The sequence below is a fragment of the Felis catus genome, chromosome B3, assembly GCF_018350175.1.
Source record: "Felis catus isolate Fca126 chromosome B3, F.catus_Fca126_mat1.0, whole genome shotgun sequence".
Taxonomy (NCBI): Eukaryota; Metazoa; Chordata; class Mammalia; order Carnivora; family Felidae; genus Felis; species Felis catus.
In genome coordinates this window covers 69,681,324-69,700,370 of record NC_058373.1, presented here as the reverse complement: position 1 = coordinate 69,700,370, position 19,047 = coordinate 69,681,324, and the positions used below count along the sequence as shown (strand labels likewise).

General features: G+C 38.5%; 1 protein-coding gene across 1 annotated transcript; it reads right to left on the bottom strand.

Moving 5' to 3' along the window:
* Positions 1 to 17,340: 17,340 nt before the first annotated feature.
* LOC101098718 (olfactory receptor 4F15-like) lies at positions 17,341 to 18,846 on the bottom strand. Its single transcript, XM_003987310.4, has one exon. It carries the CDS (start codon positions 18,839 to 18,841, stop codon positions 17,903 to 17,905), a length of 939 nt encoding a protein of 312 aa, XP_003987359.2. The 5' UTR covers positions 18,842 to 18,846; the 3' UTR covers positions 17,341 to 17,902.
* Between the last annotated feature and the right edge of the window lie 201 nt (positions 18,847 to 19,047).

Sequence of the window (19,047 nt, the reverse complement as noted above, 5' to 3'; positions counted from 1 at the left end):
ATTCACCAGTTCGAGCCCCACGTTGGGCTCTGTGCAGACAGCTGGGAGCCTGGATCCTGCTTCAGATTCTGTGTCTCCCTCTCTCTGCTCCTTGCCACCTCATGCTCTCTCTCTCTCTCTCTCAAAAATAAATGAACATTAAAAAAAAAACCTGGTAAATATTGACTATATATTCTGCACCATGTACCTCTCCTTGCTTTTCTTACTTATCAGATTATGTCAGAGTGTGGTGTTGTTGGAGCCAATCAATTGTAATTCTTGTAAGAGTTAATATTAGGCAATAATACCGGAACAAGAATACCGAAAGATGCTAATAATAGAAGCAGACGAAAAGATTATAGGACAATGAAAGGAAAGTATAAGAACCTCTTAAATGTGTTCAAGGAATGGGGCGCCTGGGTGGCTCAGTTGGTTGAGCATCCGACTTCAGCTCAGGTCATGATCTCTCGGTCAGTAAATTGGCCCCACATCGGACTCTGTGCTGACAGCTCAGAGCCTGGAGCCTGCTTCGGATTCTGTGTCTCCCTCTCTCTCTGCCCCTCCCCCACTCGCGTTCTGTCTCTCTCTCTGCCTCTCAAAAATAAAAAAAAAGTTGGGGCGCCTGGGTGGCGCAGTCGGTTAAGCGTCTGACTTCAGCCAGGTCACGATCTCACGGTCCGTGAGTTCGAGCCCCACGTCGGGCTCTGGGCTGATGGCTCAGAGCCTGGAGCCTGTTTCCGATTCTGTGTCTCCCTCTCTCTCTGCCCCTCCCCCATTCATGCTCTGTCTCTCTCTGTCCCAAAAATAAATAAACGTTGAAAAAAAATTAAAAAAAAAAATAAAGAAAGAAAGAAAAGTAATTAAAAAAATTTTTTTAATGTGTTCAAGGAAGGCTTTCCTGCAAAAGCTGTATGTATTTTAAAACTTTCTGACATAATTCCCTTTATGCTCCAGTAATTAACACTTTATAGCTTGACAGCACTCTGCTGAAAAATTTATGTAGTCTAAGATCCTGGCATTATTAGGAGCAGAGGGTGCTACTGCATAATAAAAGTTTCAATTCACCAGGAACATTCTAAACTTGTACACAATTAATATAATAGTCTCAAAATATATGAATCAAAATTTAATTAGATACATTTTTCCAACATAATAGAAAACTTCAATACCTTTCTTACACCATCTATAAGTCAAGTAGACAAAAAATAGCAATGCTATGGATCTAGTTGAAATATATGGAAATCTGTATCCAACAATTAAGACACATGTTTTTTTAAACACACATGGAGCAATTACAAAGAGGACATAAGTAAATTTTAACGTGTTTCAAAGAATCGCTATCAGGTAGACCTGAATCTCTGACCATAATACTATCAAGTTAAAGGTTACAGAGAGCAGGGCACTGCACAAGAAAAACACTTCCCCAAAACCGTTGACTGGGAAAATGAGAAACACTAATTATCACAAGTTTTTATGAGCAACAGAGCTCAAAGACTAAAGTTTCAGCAGTCTGTGTCATCACCAGGTGGAGCCTGGCAGGCATAGAGATAAAGAAGGAGGGCAGAGGCCTGGGAGTGGACAGTGTGGTCTGAGGATCCCCTGGGTGGCGCTGGGAAAGATAATTCCCCTTCTTAGAGTATTTTGGGAGAGGTAGCACTGCCTCACCAGGGAAGAAAGAGCCACCGAGCACCATTGAGCTGTCCTGTTTGTTAGCATAGTATCAGAGGCAGCTGCTAAGCACAGCTGACCTAGATGCTGACCTTGTGCTGTGCTTAACCTTAAACTCTAAGCCCCTCTGCATTCGTGGGACTGCCCTTCTGGGACAAACTGGCACCAGCCACAGTGATGTGAGATCCTCCTGCATAAGATCAGTGTGGGTCTGTGCCATGCTGGGTCACTAAAATTTGGAATTTTAAACCCAGATGACATGCCTCAGATAGAACACAGGAGCACTGCACTGCCAGGTGGGCAGACAGCTCGGCCACAGACAAGGTGAAGGCAAGGATCTGAGGGTAGCCAGGGACAAACAAGGGGAGATTGTTCACTCTTCTCTGAGGGCTTCCTGAACAGCAGCAGGTGTGAACTCCCCTCACCAGGGATGAGAGAGCCAGCTGACGACATTTTTACCCAGCCCTCCAGCCGTCGGTGAGAGCAGATCAGCACCCACAGTGAAGGCTTGAGCCACCTACACCAAGTCTTACCTCTCTGCTCCCTCGCAGGTGCTTCTGAACTAGGGCAAGCGTGCCTGAAAGTCAGAGCAGCAGATCCCTCCCCCAGAAGATGAGCACAAACTCACAGCACACACCAAGTCTACTGACCATCGAGTGCTGCAAAGCTTCTGCTCTAGAGGAAATGGGATCTAGCCTCTTTTATTTATTTATTTAAAAGTCTGTTTGTTTATTTCTTCATTTATTTACTTATTTATTTGAGAGAGAGTGTGTGCATGTGTGCAAGCAGGAGAGGAGCAGAGAGAGAGAGAGAGAGAGAGAGAGAGAGAGAGAGGGAAGGGGAGAGAATCCCAAGCAGGCTCCACACTGTCAGCACAGAACCTGATGCAGGGCTTGAATTCATGAACCATGAGATCATGACCTGAAGCTGAAATCATGAGGTGAATGCTTAACCAGCTGAGCCACCCAGATGCCCAGGATCCAGCCTCTTTGAACAAGCAGACCAGAACACACCTAGTTAAAACTTGCAACACAGCGGATAAGGTCCAACTCCCCACTGAAGACAAGGAGAAAGCCTGCAGATGACTGACCTGAGGGAAAGATCAGCCAAAACACAACAGAAGAGAGCCCACAGCATATACTGGGAACACTTCTTGAAATGCGAGAACCTGGACAGTATAGGACCTCATCTTAATAAAGCCATTACTCTCGGGAGTAGGAAACATAACAGGCTTTCCCAACACACAGAAGACAGAGACCTAACAAAATGCCGAGATGAGGAAATTTGAATTCTTCCCTAAAGAAAGAACAGGAAGTAGAAGTAATGACCAGGGATCTAATCAAAACAGATATAAGTAATATGCCTGAGCCATAATTTAAAACAATAATCATGGGGCACCTGAGTGGCTCAGTTGCTTAAGCGTCCAACTTAGATTCAGGTCATGATCTCACAGTTTGTGAGTTCGACATCGCGCCAGCATCTGCTTCAGATTCTGTCTTCCTCTCTCTCTCTCTGCCCTTCCTCTGCTCACTCTCTTTCTCTCAAAAATAAATAAACATTAAAAATTAAAATGAAATGAAATAAAACAACAATCATAAGGATACTAGCTGGGCTTGAGAAAAGCACAGAAGACACTAGAAAATCCCTTACTGCAGAGATAAAAGACCTAAAAGCTAGTCAGACTGAAATAAAAAATGCTATAACCAAGTTGCAAAACTGACTAGTGTAATGACCACAAGCATGGAGGAGGCAGAGGAATAAGTAAGTGATACAGAAAATAAAACTATGGAAAATAATGAAGCTGAAAACAAAAGTGAAAGAAAAGTACTGGATCACAAATGTAGACAGAGAACTCAGCGACTCCATAAAGCATAAATATTTGTATCATAGAAGTCCCAGAAAAAGAAGAGAGGGGGAAAGGGACAGAAGGTTTATTTGAGCAAATTATAGCTGAAAACTTCCCTAATCTGGGGATAGAAACAGACATCCAAATCCACGAGGTACAGAAAACTCCCATCAAAATCAACAAAAGCAGGCCAACACCAACACCATTTTGTTGGTGTAAAATTTGCAAAATACAGATATAAGGAAATAATCCTGAAAGCAGCAAGTGAAAAGAAACCCCTAAACTACAAGGGAAAAGAAATAAAGTTGGCAGCAGATCTCTACAAAGAAACTTGGCAGACCAGAAGGGAGGGGCATGATATATTCAGTGTGCTGAAGGAGGAAAATATACAGCCAAGAATACTTCATCCAGGTAGGCTGTCATTCAGAATAGAGGGAGAGATCAAGAGTTTGCCAGACAGGGGTGTCTGGGTGGTTCAGTCGGTTAAGCGTCCAACTTCGGCTCAGGTCACAATCTCACAGTTGGTGAGTTCAAGCCCCACATTGGGCTCTGTGCTAACAACTCACAGCCTGGAGCCTGCTTTGGATTCTGTCTCTCCCTGTCTCTCTGCCCCTCTGCCACTTGTGCTCTGTCTCTCTCTTTCTCTCTCTCTCAAAAGTAAATAAACATTATAAATAAATGAAAGAAAGAAAGAAAGAAAAGAAAAGAAAAGAAAGTAAATAGAGTTTGCCAGACAAATAAAAACTAAAGGAGTTTGTCACCACTAAATCAGCCCTGCAAGAAAAGTTAAAAGAGACTCTTTGAGTAGGAAAGAAGGACCAAAAGCAACAAAGATTAGAGAGGAACAAAGAAAATCTCCAGAAACACCAACTTTACAAGTAATACAGTGGTACTAAATTCTTATCTATAAATAATCATTCTGAATGTAAATGGAGTAAATGCTCCAACCAAAAGACACAGGGTATCAGAATGGATAAAAAACAAGACATCTATATGCTGCCTACAAGAGACTCATTTTAGACCTAAAGACACCTGCAGATTAAAAGTGAGGGGATGGAGAGCCATTTATCATGCTAATGCATGTCAAAATAAAGCTGAAGTGGCCATACTTGTATCAGACAAACTATATTTTATTTATTTATGTATTTTTAATTTATTTTTGAAGGAGAGAGAGAGACAGAGCATGAGCAGGGAAGGAGCAGAGAGAGAGGGAGACACAGAATCTGAAGCAGGCGCCAGGCTCTGAGCTGTCAGTACAAAGCCCGACAGGGGGCTCGAACCCACCAACCGCGAGACCATGACCTGAGCTGCAGTCGGATGCTCAACTGACTGAGCCACACAGGTGCCCCTTGACAAACTATATTTTAAACAAAAGACTGTAACAAGAAATGAAGAAGGGCATTATATCATAATAAAGGAGTTTATCCAACAAGATCTAACAATTGTGAGTATTTATGCCCCCGATGTGGAACCACCCAAGTATGTAAATTAATTAATAACAAACATAAAGAAACATTGATAATAGTATCACAATAATAGGGGACTTTAACACCCCACTTACAACAATGGACAAATCATCTAAGCAGAAAATCAACAAGGAAACAATGTCTTTGAATGACACACTGGACCAGATGGACTTAATAGATCTATTCAGAATACTTCATCCTCAAGCAGCAGAATAAACATTCTTTTCAAATGCACGTGGAACATTCTCCAGAATAGATCACATACTGGGTCACAGATCAGGCCTCAACCAGTACAAAATGATAGAGATCATACCATGCATATTTTTCAACCAGAAATCTATGAAACTTGAAGCCAACCACAAGAAAAAATTTGGAAAGACCACAAATACATGGAGGTTAAAGAATATCCAACTAAAGATTGAACGGGTTAACCTCAAAATTTAAAAATATATGAAAAAAAATGGAAGGAAATGAAAACACAATGGTACAAAATCTTTGGGATGTAGCAAAAGCAGTCATAAGACAGAAGTACAAGCAATCCAGGACTACCTTAAGAACCAAGAAAAGTCTCAAATACACAACCTAACCTTACATCTAAAGGAGCTAGAAAAGGAACAACAAATGAAGTCTAAAGCCAGCAGAAAAAGGGAAATAATAAAGATAAGAGAAGAAATAAATGATACAAAACAAGCATAGGAAAAAAAAAACAGAACAGATAAGTGAAGTCAAGAGCTGATTCTTTGAAAGAATTAATGAAACTGGTAAACCTCTAGCATGACTTATTAAAAAGAAAAGAGAAAGAACCCAAATAAATAAAATCATGAATGACAGAAGAGAGATCAAAACCAACACCACAAAAATACAACCAATTATAAGAGAATATTATGAAAAATTATATGCCGCGAAATTGGGCAATCTGGAAGAAATGGGTAAATTTCCAGAAACATAAAGTACCAAAACTGAAACCAGAAGAAATCGAAATTTGACCAGACCCATAACCAACAAAGACATTGAATCAGTATCAAAAATCTCCTAACAAACAAAAGTCCAGATGGCTTCCTAGGGGAAGTCTACAGAAATTTAAGAACAGTTAATACCTATTTTTTTCAAACTGCTCCAAAAAATAGAAATGGAAAGAAAACTTCCAAACTGATTCTATGAGGCCAGCATTACCTTGATTCCAAAACCAAATAAATACCCCACTAAAAGGGAGAATTATAGGTCAATATCCATGAACAAGTATGCAAAAATTCTCAACAAGATACTAGCAAATCAAATCCAACATTACATTAAAAGAATTATTCACCATGATCAAGTAGGATGTATTCCTGAGTTGCAGGTGGTTCAATATTCACAAATCAATCAATGTGAAACACATCAATAAAGAAAGACTAAGAATCATACGATCCTCTCCATAGATGCAAAAAAAAGCATTTGAAAAACTACAGCATCCCTTCTTGATAAAACCTGAACAAAAGTAGGAATAGAGAAAACTTACCTCAACATCTTTTTCTTTTAAAATTTTTAACGGTTATTTATTATTGAGAGACAGAGAGAACCAGAGCGTGAGCAGGGGAGGGTAGAGAGAGGGGGAGACACAGAATCTGAAGCAGGCTCCAGGCTCTGAGCTGTCAGCACAGAGCCCAACGCAGGGCTCAAACTCACAAACTGTGAGATCATGACCTGAGCCGAAGTCGGTCACCCAACCAACTGAGCCACCCAGGTGCCCCAAAACTTACCTCAACATCTTAAAGACTGAATATGAAAGAACCACAGCTAATATCTTCGATGGGGAAAAACCAAGAGTTTTTCCTCTACAATCAGGAATAAGACAGGGATGTCCACTCTCATCATTATTATTTAACATAGTACGGGAAGTCCTAGCCTCAGCAATCAGACAACAAATCAGCAAGAAAGAAGTCAAACTTTCTTTATTTGCAGACAACATGGTACTCTATGTACAAAACCAAAAGGACTCCACCAAAAAATTTCTAGAACTGATACACAAATTCAGCAAAATCACAGAATATAAAATCAAGGTACAGAAATAAGTTGCATTTCTATAAACCAACAGTGAAGCAGCAGAAAGAGAAATAAAGGAATTGATCCCATTTACAATTGCATCAAAAACCATAAGATACCTAGGAAACAACCAAACCAAAGAGGTAAAAGACCTGTACTCTGAAAACCATAGAACATTTAAGAAAGAAATTGAAGAGGACACAATGAAATGGAAAAACATTCCATGCTCATGGATTAGAAGAACAAATATTATTAAAATGTCTATACTACCCAAAGCAATCTACACATTTAATGCAATCCTTATCAAAATACCACCAGCATTTTTCACAGAGCTAGAACAATAATCCCAAAACTGGTATGGAACTACAAAAGACTCTGAATAGCCAAAGAAATCTTGGAAAACAAATGCAAAGCTGGAGGCATCACAATTCCAAACTTCAAGCTTTATTAAAAACTGTAGTCATCAAGACAGTATGGTACTGGCACAAAAACAGACACATAGATCAATGGAACAGAATAAAAAACCCAGAAATGGACTCAAAAACTATATGATCAACTAATCTTCAACAAAGCAGGAAAAAAGACAGTCTCTTCAACAAATGGTGTTGGGAAAACTAGATGGTACATGTGAAAGAATGAAATTGGATCACTTTCTTAGACCATACACAAAAGTAAATTCAAAACGGATGAAAGACCTAAATGTGAGACAAGAAACCATCAAAATCCTGGAGGAGAACACAAGCGGCATCCTCTTTGACCTTGGCCATAGAAACTTCTTACTCAACACGTCTCCAGAGGCGAGAGAAACAAAAGCAAAAATGAACTATTGGGACTTCATCAAAATAAAAACATTTTGCACAGTGAAGAAAACAATCAACAAAGTGAAAAGGCAACCTATGGAATGGGAGAAGATATTTGCAAATGACATATCTGACAAACGGTCAGTATCCAAAATCTATAAAGAACTTATCAAACTCAACACCCAAAACCCAAATAATCCAATGAAGAAATGGGCAGAAAACCCAGACACTTTTCCAAAGAAGACATCCAGATGGCTAACAGACACATGAAAAGATGCTCAACATCACTCATCATCAGGGAAATACAAATCAAAACCACAATGAGATACCACCTCACATCTGTCAGAATGGCTAAAATTAACAATTCGAGAAACAACAGATGTTGGCAAGGATGCAGATAAAGGGGAACTCTCTTACACTGCTGGTGGGAATGCAAACTGGTGCAGCCACTCTGGAAAACAGTATGGAAGTTCCTCAGAAAGTTAAAAACAGGGGTGCCTGGGAAGCTCAGTCGGTTAAGCATCTAACTTCAGCTCAAGTCATGATCTCATGGCTCGTGAGTTTGAGCCCCATGTTGAGGTCTAGGCTTACGGATCAGAGCCTAGAGCCTGTTTCGATTCTATCTCCCTCTCTCTCTCTCTGCCCCTCCCTCACTTGCATGCACACATGCACACATGCACTGTCTCTCTCTCAAAAATAAACTTTTTTAAGTTAAAAATAGAACTACCCTATGATCCAGCAATTGCACTACTAGATATTTACCAAAAGGATACAAAAATACTGATTCAAAGGGGGTACATGCACCCCAAAATGTTTATAGCAGCATTATCAACAATAGCCAAATAATGGAGAGAGCCCAAATGTCCATTGAGTTATGAATGGATAAAGAAGAGGTGGTGTATATATACAATGAAATGTTACTCAACCATCAAAAAGAATGAAATCCTGCCATTTGCAATGACATGGATAGAGCTAGAGTGTATTATGCTAAGTGAAATAAGTCAGTCAGAGAAAGACAAAACCATATGATTTCAGTTATATCTGTAATTTACGAAACAAAACAGATAAACAGGGGAAGGGAGAAAACAAGACAGGGAGAGAAAATAAGAGACTAACTGTAAAGAACAAACTGAGGTGGGTGGGGAATGGGCTAAATGGATGATGGGTATTAAAAGGAGTACTTGTGATGAGCATCGGGTGTTATATGTAAGTGCTGAATTACTAAATTCTATTCCTGAAACCAATATTACACTATTTGTTAACTAACTAGAATTTAAATAAAAACTTGAAACAAAAATAAATAATTTAAAAAATTTTTAAATTAAAGTTTATAGAGAGCTTTTTCAAATTCTCGTACATTTTCCAATTTTAAAACTTCTAAATAATTTGTGTTTCCATGAAAATTTTGTGGAAATTTTAAAATACAGAGAACTAAACTTGTGGGTGTGAAAGCCTACATGTGCCTCAATGGAAATGCATATATGAGAAAAGAAGAAAGCCAAAAAATTAAATACCCCATTTTCCAACATGAGAAGTTAGAAAATGAATATAATAAATTCAGAGAAAGTAGAATAGATAAAAAATAGACAAGAAAAAGCTAGAAGTTGGTTCATTCAAAAGACATAACTATATACAACTCTTGTTAACTTGATCAAGCAAAACAAAATTATATATTTATGTACCTTCTTTGGAGAAATGTCTGCTCAAGTTATTTGCCCATTGTTTAATTGGGTTACTTGGTTTTTGCTTTTGAGTTGTTTGAGTTCCTAATATATCTATAAATAACCTCTTATGAGGGGCACCTGGGTGGCTCAGTTGGTCGGGAGTCCGACTGTGGCTCAGACACAGCTCTGAGCTTTGGCTTTGGCTTTGGCAAAGCTCGTGAGTTCAAGCCCCACGTCAGGCTCTGTGCTGACAGCTTCAGAGCCTGGAGTCTGCTTTGGATTCTGTGTCTCCCTCTCTCTGTTCCTCCCCAAATTGCACTCTGTCTCTCTATCAAAAATAAATAAACATTAAAAAATGTTTTGGGGGCGCCTGTGTGGCTCAGTCAGTTGAGCATCTGACTTTGGCTCAGGTCATGATCTCATGGCTTGTGAGTTCAAGCCCTGCTTTGGGCTCTGTGCTGACAGCTCAGAGCCTGGAGCCTCTTCAGATTCTGTGTCTTTCTCTCTCTCTCTGCTCCTTCCCCTGCTCACACTCTGTCTCTCAAAAATAAATAAACATTTAAAAATGTTTTTTAAATAAATAAATAACCTCTTATGAGATACATGGTTTGCAAGTATTTTCTCCCATTCCAGAGGCTGCCTTCTGACTCTGTTGATTGTTGCCTTTGCTGGACATAAGATTTTTAGTTTGAGATAGTCCAACCTGTTTATTTCTGTTTTTGTTATCTGTGTGCTGTTGATTTTATATCCAAGAAATCATTGCCAAAAACAATGTCAAGAATTTTTTCCCCTATGTCTTCTCCTAGAAGTTTATAGTTGCAGATTTACATTTAAGTTTTTAACCATTGTGAGTTGATATTTGTGTATGGTGTAAGTTAGGAATCCATTTTTGTTATTGTTAACCTTAATACTAAAACTGCCAGTTATTTTACCAGCAAAAAGATGGGTTTATTTAGGAATAGCAGAGACTTACAATCAGAGACAAGCAAGCTATAGCAAAACCATAGACAAGTCAACAGTACAAGGAGAGAAATACTTTTTTTTATAGGAAAGGAGGGAGTTGGGAATGGCTGTTATAAACAAAAGGGTAAACTGGGAGTTCAAAGCATAGTGGCTTCTCGTTGGCTGACTTGTGACAGTACCTTATTTGCTGGGCTATTGGCAGGGGAAGAAGAAACGTTCCCTCCTTCTACTGGGATAGTAAAGTACTATCTAATGCAAGATCCTTCTCTTCCTGTTATATTTGCAATTGGCAAAAAGTGGTAGGATATGAGAGCTCCACCTAGTGGCCTTCCCACTCCATTTTAGTGAGGTTTCCCTCCATTAATTTTCACATTTTGCATATGGATATTCAGTTGTTCCAACACCGTTTGTTAAAGAGACTATCCATTCCCCCATTGTGTAATCTTGCCATTCTTAATCAAAGATCAGTTGACCATATACACACATGGTTTTATATCTTGGCTCTATAGTCTGTTCCCTTGGTCTGTATGCCTGTCTTTATGCCAGTTGCCAGTACCATACTGTTTTAATTATTGTAGCTTTGTAGTATCATTTGAAATAGGAAGTGTGATGCCTCCAACTCCTTCTTCTTTCCCAAGATCACATAAATTGCCAACAGGCACATGAAAATATGTTCAATATCATTAACTACTAGGGAAACGCAAATCAAAACTACAATGAGATATCACTTCACACCTATTAAGATGGCTATTATCAAAAGAAGAAAGAAGATAACAAGTGTTGGTGAGGTGTGGAGAAATTGCAACACTTAAGCACGATTGGTAGGAATGTAAATTGGTGCATTCAGTATGCAGAGCAGTATAGTGTTTACTCAAAAAATTAAGAATAGAATTACCATATCAGTATCTCAAAGAGTATCTGTAGTCCCACATTTATTGCAGCATTATTCACAATAGCCAAGATATGGAAACAAGTATCCACCAAGTATTCACCAACAGATAAGTGGGTAAAGAAAATCTGATATTCATATTCAATGGAATATTATTCAGCCTTGAAAAGGAAGGAAAGCTTGCCATTTTGACAACATGAATGATACTGGAGGACATTATGCTAGTGAAATAGCCATTCACAGGAAAAATACTACAGAATTCCACTTATATGAAGTCTCTGAAATAGTCAAACTTGGGGTGCCTGGGTGGCTCAGTCAGATAAGCGTCTGACTTTGGCTCAGATTGTGATCTCAAGGTTCATGAGTTTGAGCCCCACATCAGACTCTTTGCTGTCAGATCAGAGCCTGCTTCAAATCATCTGTCCCCCTCTCTCTTTGTCCTTCCCCCACTCTCTCTCTTTCTCTCAAACATTAATAAATTTTAAAAGTGAATTAATTTAATTTAATTAACTAATTAAAATAAAACAAAATGAAATAGTTAAACTCATAGAAGCAGAGAATACAATGGTGATTGCCAGGAGCTAGGAAATAGAGATGTTTTCCATTGGTTATAAAATTTCAGTTTTATTAGATGAATAAGTTCTAGACATCTATTGTGCCGCATAGTGCCTAAAGTTAACAATATGGTATTGTACGTTTCAAAATGTGTTAAAAGGATAGATATCTTAAGTGTCTTACCATCAAAAAAAGGAAAACTAAGGGACACAAGGAAACTTTGGAAGATATTAAATGTCTGTTACTTTAAATTTTTTTTTAACGTTTATTTATTTTGGGGACAGAGAGAAACAGAGCATGAAAGGGGAAGGGGCAGAGAGAGAGGGAAACACAAAATCGAAAGCAGGCTCCAGGCTCTGAGCCATCAGCCCAGAGCCCGACGCGGGGCTCGAACTCACAAACCGTGAGATGGTGACCTGAGCTGAAGTCTGATGCTTAACCGACTGAGCCACCCAGGCGCCTCAAATGTCTGTTACTTTAATTGTAGTGATGGTATCATGGGTATTTGGATATATCCAAACCGATAAAATTGTACACATTAAATATGTGCACTTCTTTGTATATCAATTATACCTCAATAATACACTTAATACACAGAGAGAGGAACAGATGGAGAGACAGAGACAGAGACAGATAGAGAAAATCAAGTAGAATATATTGACATGATACAGATATATCATTTTTTAATTTTTTTTAAATCCTTTGCTTTAAAAAAAATTTTTTTAATGTTTATTTTTGAGAGAGAGAGAGAGAGAGAGAGAGAGAGACAGAGAGACAGAGCATGAGTGGGGGAGGAGCAGAAAGAGAGGGAAACAGATTCCAAAGCAGGCTTCAGGCTCTGAGCTGTCAGCACAGAGCCCGACGTGGGGCTCAAACTCACAAACCACAGATGGTGACCTGAGCTGAAGTCAGTTGCTCAATGAACTGAGCCACCCAGGTGCCCCTATCATTTTTTTTTTAAATAATGAAAATGCTTAGGGGCACCTGGGTGGCTCAGTTGGTTGAGCATCTGACTTCAGCTTAGGTCATGATCTCATAATTTGTGAGTTCGAGCCCCACATAAGGCTCTCTGTTGTCTGCACAGAGCCTGATTCAGATCCTCCGTCCCTCTCTCTCTCTCTCTGCCCCTCCCCCATTTGTGCTCGCTCTGTGTCTTTCAAAAATAAACAAAAAATAAACATAAAAAAATAATGAAACTACTATAAAAAAAACTTTATGCCAATGAATTTTAAAACTGTAAAGATGAAATAGACAAATTCTTTAAAAAATGTACTCATACTTTGGGATATCTGTGTGGCTCAGTCAGTTAAGCGTCTGACTTCGGCTCATGTCATGACCCCGTGGTCCATGGGTTCAAGCCCCGCATCAGGCTCTGTGCTGACAGCTCAGAGCCTGGAGCCTGCTTCAGATTCTGTGTCTCCTTCTCTCTCTACCCCTCCCCTGCTCACACTCTTTCTCTCTCTCTCAAAAATAAATAAACATTTAAAAAATATATATATATACATGTATATTCATATTTTTTCTTGAGTGAGTTCTAATAAGTTATACATATTTTTAAAGAAGAATGTATAGAAACTTTTAAATTGAGCAAAATTAAACAACATTGTGGATTTATGCTTCTTTAATAAAATTATTTTTCAAAAAAAGCAAAAGAAATATAAACAAAAAAGAAATAGTGATTGTTTCTGGATGAAAAACAAGATAAAGGAATAGGGGTTGGGAGAATAGGTGCAATGATAGATAGGCTCACAGGTATTTATTTTATTGTGCTTTTTAACTCAAATATATGTTACATATTTTATAAATATGTAGTATTTTATAACAAAAAATAGAAAAAAATTAGATAAGTAGATAATATTTTTTTCTTTCAGATTTGCAATTATTCAAATTAGTTATATATTCACTGTTTGCAAAGATAGGAGCAACTCGTGCTCTAATTCACTGTTGCTGACAGAACTTTATTTATTTATTTTTAATGTTTATTTATTTTAGAGAGAGAGAGAGTGCAAGCAGAGGAGGGGCAGAGAGAAAGGGAGACACAGACTCCCAAGCAGGCTCCAGGCTCTGAGCTGTCAGCACAGAGCCCAACATGGGGTTCAAACACAAACCTTGAGATCACGACCTGAGCCCAAGTCGGACGCTTAACCAACTGAGCCACCCAGGCACCCTTCTGCTGCTGATGGAATTTTAAATCAACCTAATCATTTTATAGGACGCTTTTGCGCTATTTAATCAAGCCTTACAAATACATTTTGGCCCAGCAATTTCATTTCTATTAAGTTATTATGGAGACGTAATCCAAGCTATGTGTATATAAAAAGGTACATCATCTTTCATAGCAGAGTTGTTGAAAGCTAAAACTTGGAAATGACTTAAACGTCAGCAATAAAGTACTGACTAAAACAATATGACTATTGATATAGTGTTAGATCTATTGATCTATTGATACAATAGATTATCATATAGTAACCAAGACTAAAACAATATGGCTATTGATCTATCGTTAGATCTATTGATCTATTGATACAATAGATTATCATATAGTAACCAAGAACTACATGCTAGAAGTAGATATATCAGCGTGAAAAAAATTATACATCATATTGGTATTGTTAAATGGATTATAGAACAATGTGATCCTATTTTGTATAATTTTTCACATGCATAAAGGAAAATCCTAAAAAAAATATAGCAGAATTTTGACAGTTATATTTGAGTGAAATGATTTTTGGTGATTTTTTTTCTTTTCTTCCTTACACTTACGTAATGTAAGCTACAAATGTACTTTAGATTCCACAAGTTTATTATCCTGAATAAGTTTAACATTTGTGCTAAATCTACTGGATTTCTCTCATTTCTTTCCATTCCTTTGAATTTAGAAAGAAACAGTTGTTTCTCTTTCTCTCAGCTTTTATTTACCATTTGCTCTTTGGACAGAAACAAATAATTATTTACTTCCCACTGTAGGCCAGGAATCCGTCCAGGTACAAAGATCAAAACACCATGTATTCTGTTTTATGGACCTTCCTTCCCTGTGGACAGAAACAAAAGATAATTGGGGCACCTGAGTGGCTCAATCAATTAAGTGTCCAACTCTTGATTTTGACTCAGGTTATGATTTCACAGTCGTGAGATGCAGCCCCTCATCAAGCTCTACATAGGGCTCAGTGCTGGGCCCTGAGCTCAAGATTCTTTCTCCCTCTACCCCTCCCCTACTTGTGTGCACGCACTGTCTCTCAAAAAAAAATTTTTAAGAAACAAAAAATAATTAATAAAACAATAGAAAGCGATCATTCAAATGGAGATGTTCAACAACGCATTTAATAGAGAATGACTGGAGTAGAAAGGCAAGAGGGAACTTTAGATAGGAAGTCTTCTCTTGGGGTTGACACTCAGGCTGAAACTTGAATGATGAGAGGGAGCCAGCCCTGCCTATACCCAGGCAAAGCTCTCTGCAAGTGGAAGAAAAGGCCAGTGTACACATCTCAGACCATGAGCTTGGTGTATTCAAACAACAGAAAGTCCAAAATGGCTAAGAAGAGCAAAAATGGGTCAATGAAGTTGGCAAAACCAAATCTTGTCAGGTTTTACCAATCCTGGTTAGGCAGTGAGGTGGAGTAGGTATCCATCCCCCATCATGCTGTGGTGTCAACCTGCCCAAAGCGTCCAGAGCTTTCCATGAGCTTCTCTTCTTCCCAGGGCATGCACTTACCTCAGAAGACTGGTCAGCATGGGATCTAGCCCCATCCATAACATTCACAAATTCACGAATTCCCTCTACTCAAACCCTTTTGTTGAGTCTGCCCACCCTACCACACTGCTTACTTTCTCACCATAATTTTTTGCCTCAGAGATGGATCATCCCTCTCTACAATTAAGTTGCATAGTCCTAACACAATTTTCTACAGTTCCTAGCATGGGATTTAGAACATAGTAAGTATTCAATACCTTTTTTGATTAATTACATTTCTATTCATGTAATTTTTTCATAACCTAGTCAGCTTGGTAACTTCTTCTGGCACATTAAAAAGCACCACAGATAACCAAAACAAGCTTCATAGAACTATTGCATAGCTCTTAAGAAGGCAATTTGAATCTAAAAGGAAGTGTAGAAAGTAAATTGAATTGTGGCATGTTGAAGTATCAAGGAATTTTATCATTTAAAAGAGTCTTGTTAGGAAAAGAGTACATTCTTTTTTTTTTTTTTAAGTAATCTCTACACCTAGAATGGGGCTCGAGCTTACAACCCCAAGACCAACAGTTGCATGCTCCACGACTGAGCCAGCCAGACAGCCCAGGAAAAGAGTACCTTCTTGACCAAAGTCTGATGAATGGAGGAAAGGAAATAATTTCTGGACAGCATGAAAGAAGGTCATCAAAACTGAGAAGTGGTTTTAATGTTTTAATTCCTTTTATTGAATAGGCACATATATAACATTATAGACCGAGAATTGTTTAAAGCACTTTACAAATATTAATTTGTTCAATCTTTATAACTTATGAGGAAGATACCTTTAGCCATAAGGAACTGCCATTTTGGTAGGTCAAAAAAATATATCAGAAATCTCAGAGAGTTCAACTTAACCTCTATTTTACAGATGACAGAATTTAGACATAAAGAGCTAAAGCAATTTGTATATTAGTAAAAAGCAAAGCTAAGTTTTGAAGTCAGGCAGTCTGGCTCAAGAGTGTGTGCTTGTAACCATGTCACTGAAGAAGAAAAGAGTTTACCTAACTCTGAGGAATCACTGATGATTTCAGTATAATTAGGGCAAGAATTAGCGCTACTCAGGACTGAATTATTAAATAGGTCATTGTCTTTGTCCATTATCTGGCCCCCATCATTTAAATCTCCTAACATACAGGAACACAGTTTTTGAAAGAACTGAAGTAATTATAAGGCTTAGTTCATAGTTGCCAGGTGCACTAGTTGAAAAGCCTAAGAAGCCATAATCTAGTGATCCAATTTCAGGCTGATAAGATTTCTAAAAAACACAAAAATAATTCAAAATAACTTTAGCTCTTTGTTTTCATTTAATGAAGGGCAGTATATTTTGAAAGGTAAGAGATAGGGGCACCTGGGTGGCTCAGTGGGTTAAGCATCAGACTCTCGATTTTCAGCTCAGATCATGATCTCAAGTTCAAGTCCCACATTGGCTCCGCACTGACAGTGCTCTCTCCCTTTCTCTGCCCCTCCCCCATTCGTATGTGCTCTCTCTCCCTTTCTCAAAATAAATACATAAACATTAAAAAAAAAAAAAAGATAAGAGGGGCACCTGGGTGGCTCAGTTGCTTAGGTGTTTGACTTCGGCTTGGGTCATGATCTCACAGTCCATGGGTTCAAGCCCCACTGAGAGCTCAGAGCCTGGAGCCTACTTTGGATTCTGTGTGTGTCTCTCTCTCCCTCCCCTGCTCATGTTCTCTCTCTCTCTCTCTCTCTGTCTCAAAAATAAATAAACATTTTTAAAAACTGAAATGGTCTTCTTTCTCTGAAAAAGGAGGTATTTTAAAAAGTAAAAAAAAATTAAATTAAAAAAAGGTAAGAGATAGACAACAGTATCTCTTTAAAATCCTCTTTTTGTTTTTTATCTATTTGTTTCACACACTACAGCTACTCCCACACATCTCACTATAGGACCTCAAAAGAAAAAAAAGAAAAACGCTATCCCTAATAATTTCAATTTTGTCAAATTTCCAAAGCACTTTTCTTCAGATTCTGCATTACAAACCCCAAAACTCAATATGATAAGGGAAGATTCTGCTTAGCACACAAAGCTGGAAAAGAGATATGAGGCCAGTACAGAATCTCTTTTATAAAGGAGGGACAAGAAAATGTGGAAATAGTCATATATTAATACTTTTATTCCATCACATTGCATAAGAAAGCACATCATATCCTCCTTGGTTGTGAGCAGAAAATACATTAAGAAATTCTGGAGTTAATTAAACTAGTAAGTAGAATATCCATAGTGCTGTGTTTCATCAGATTCATGTCTGTAGTACAGTCAGGGAATGTTAGAGATGCTTGTCTTTCTTGATATCAAAATTACTTATAACATCTTCCTGAAACTCGACACCTGACTGAATATTCTCCTCATTGCCACTTTCACCTCTTTATTCCTAAAAGTATAGATGGCAGGGTTCAGAAATGGGGTGATAATTACATCAAAAATGGCAAGGAACTTATCCACTGGCACTGTGGGAAATGGCCATGAGTACACAAAAATACATAGACCAAAAAACAAGACTACCACTGTGATGTGAGCTGACAGAGTAGAGAGGGCCTTGGACAAGCCACCTGAAGAACGTTGCCAAACAATGACCAAGGTGAAGATATAGGAAATAACCAAAATGAAAAAAGTCCCCAGAGAGATGAAACCACTATTGGCAGTGACCATGAGCTCCAATCTGTAAGTGTCTGTGCAGGCAAGCCTAATAAATCGAGGAAGATCACAATAAAAGCTGTCCAGTTCGTTGGGGCCACAGAGTGGCAGGTTTACAACAAACACCAGTTGGATCAGTGAGTGGATGATCCCAATGGTCCAGGCCACCACCAAGAGTAAAATACAAGTTCTGAAGTTCATGATGGTCAGGTAGTGAAGAGGCCTGCATATAGCAACATAACGGTCAAGGGCCATGGCAATGAGCAGAACCATCTCAGTTCCTCCAATAACATGAATGAAGAACATCTGAGCAATGCAGCCTTGGAAAGAGATTACTTTTCTCTCCTTGAAAAGATCAGAAATCATCTTGGGAGCTGCAATGGAGGAAACCCACATGTCAATAAAAGAGAGGTTGGCCAGCAGGAAGTACATAGGGGAGTGTAAATGGGAGTCAGAGATCACTGTGAGCACAATGAGGAGGTTTCCTAAAATACCTGTGACATAGAACACAGAGAAAACTAGAAATAAGACAAGCTGCATCTTCAAAGAATTGGTGAGTCCCACCAACACAATCTCAGACACCACCGAATTATTTCCTCCCCCCATGGTTTCAGTCACTTTGGGCTCCAAATTTGCCTGAAAGAACAGGAAAAAATAAGAAATTGGGATTATTGGCCATATCAGTCAAGGTTCCATTAGAGAAGCAGAACCACTAGGAGATAAAATACTAAGGGATTTGTTAGTGATTTGACCTTACATAATCATGAAAGGTGAATCAGCAATCTCTGGAAGTCTGTTGTCTTTGCATCTGA

Excerpts from the sequence above, each read along its gene's own strand:
- LOC101098718 (XM_003987310.4), bottom strand. The coding sequence starts at position 18,841 with ATGGGGGGAGGAAATAATTCGGTGGTGTCTGAGATTGTGTTGGTGGGA.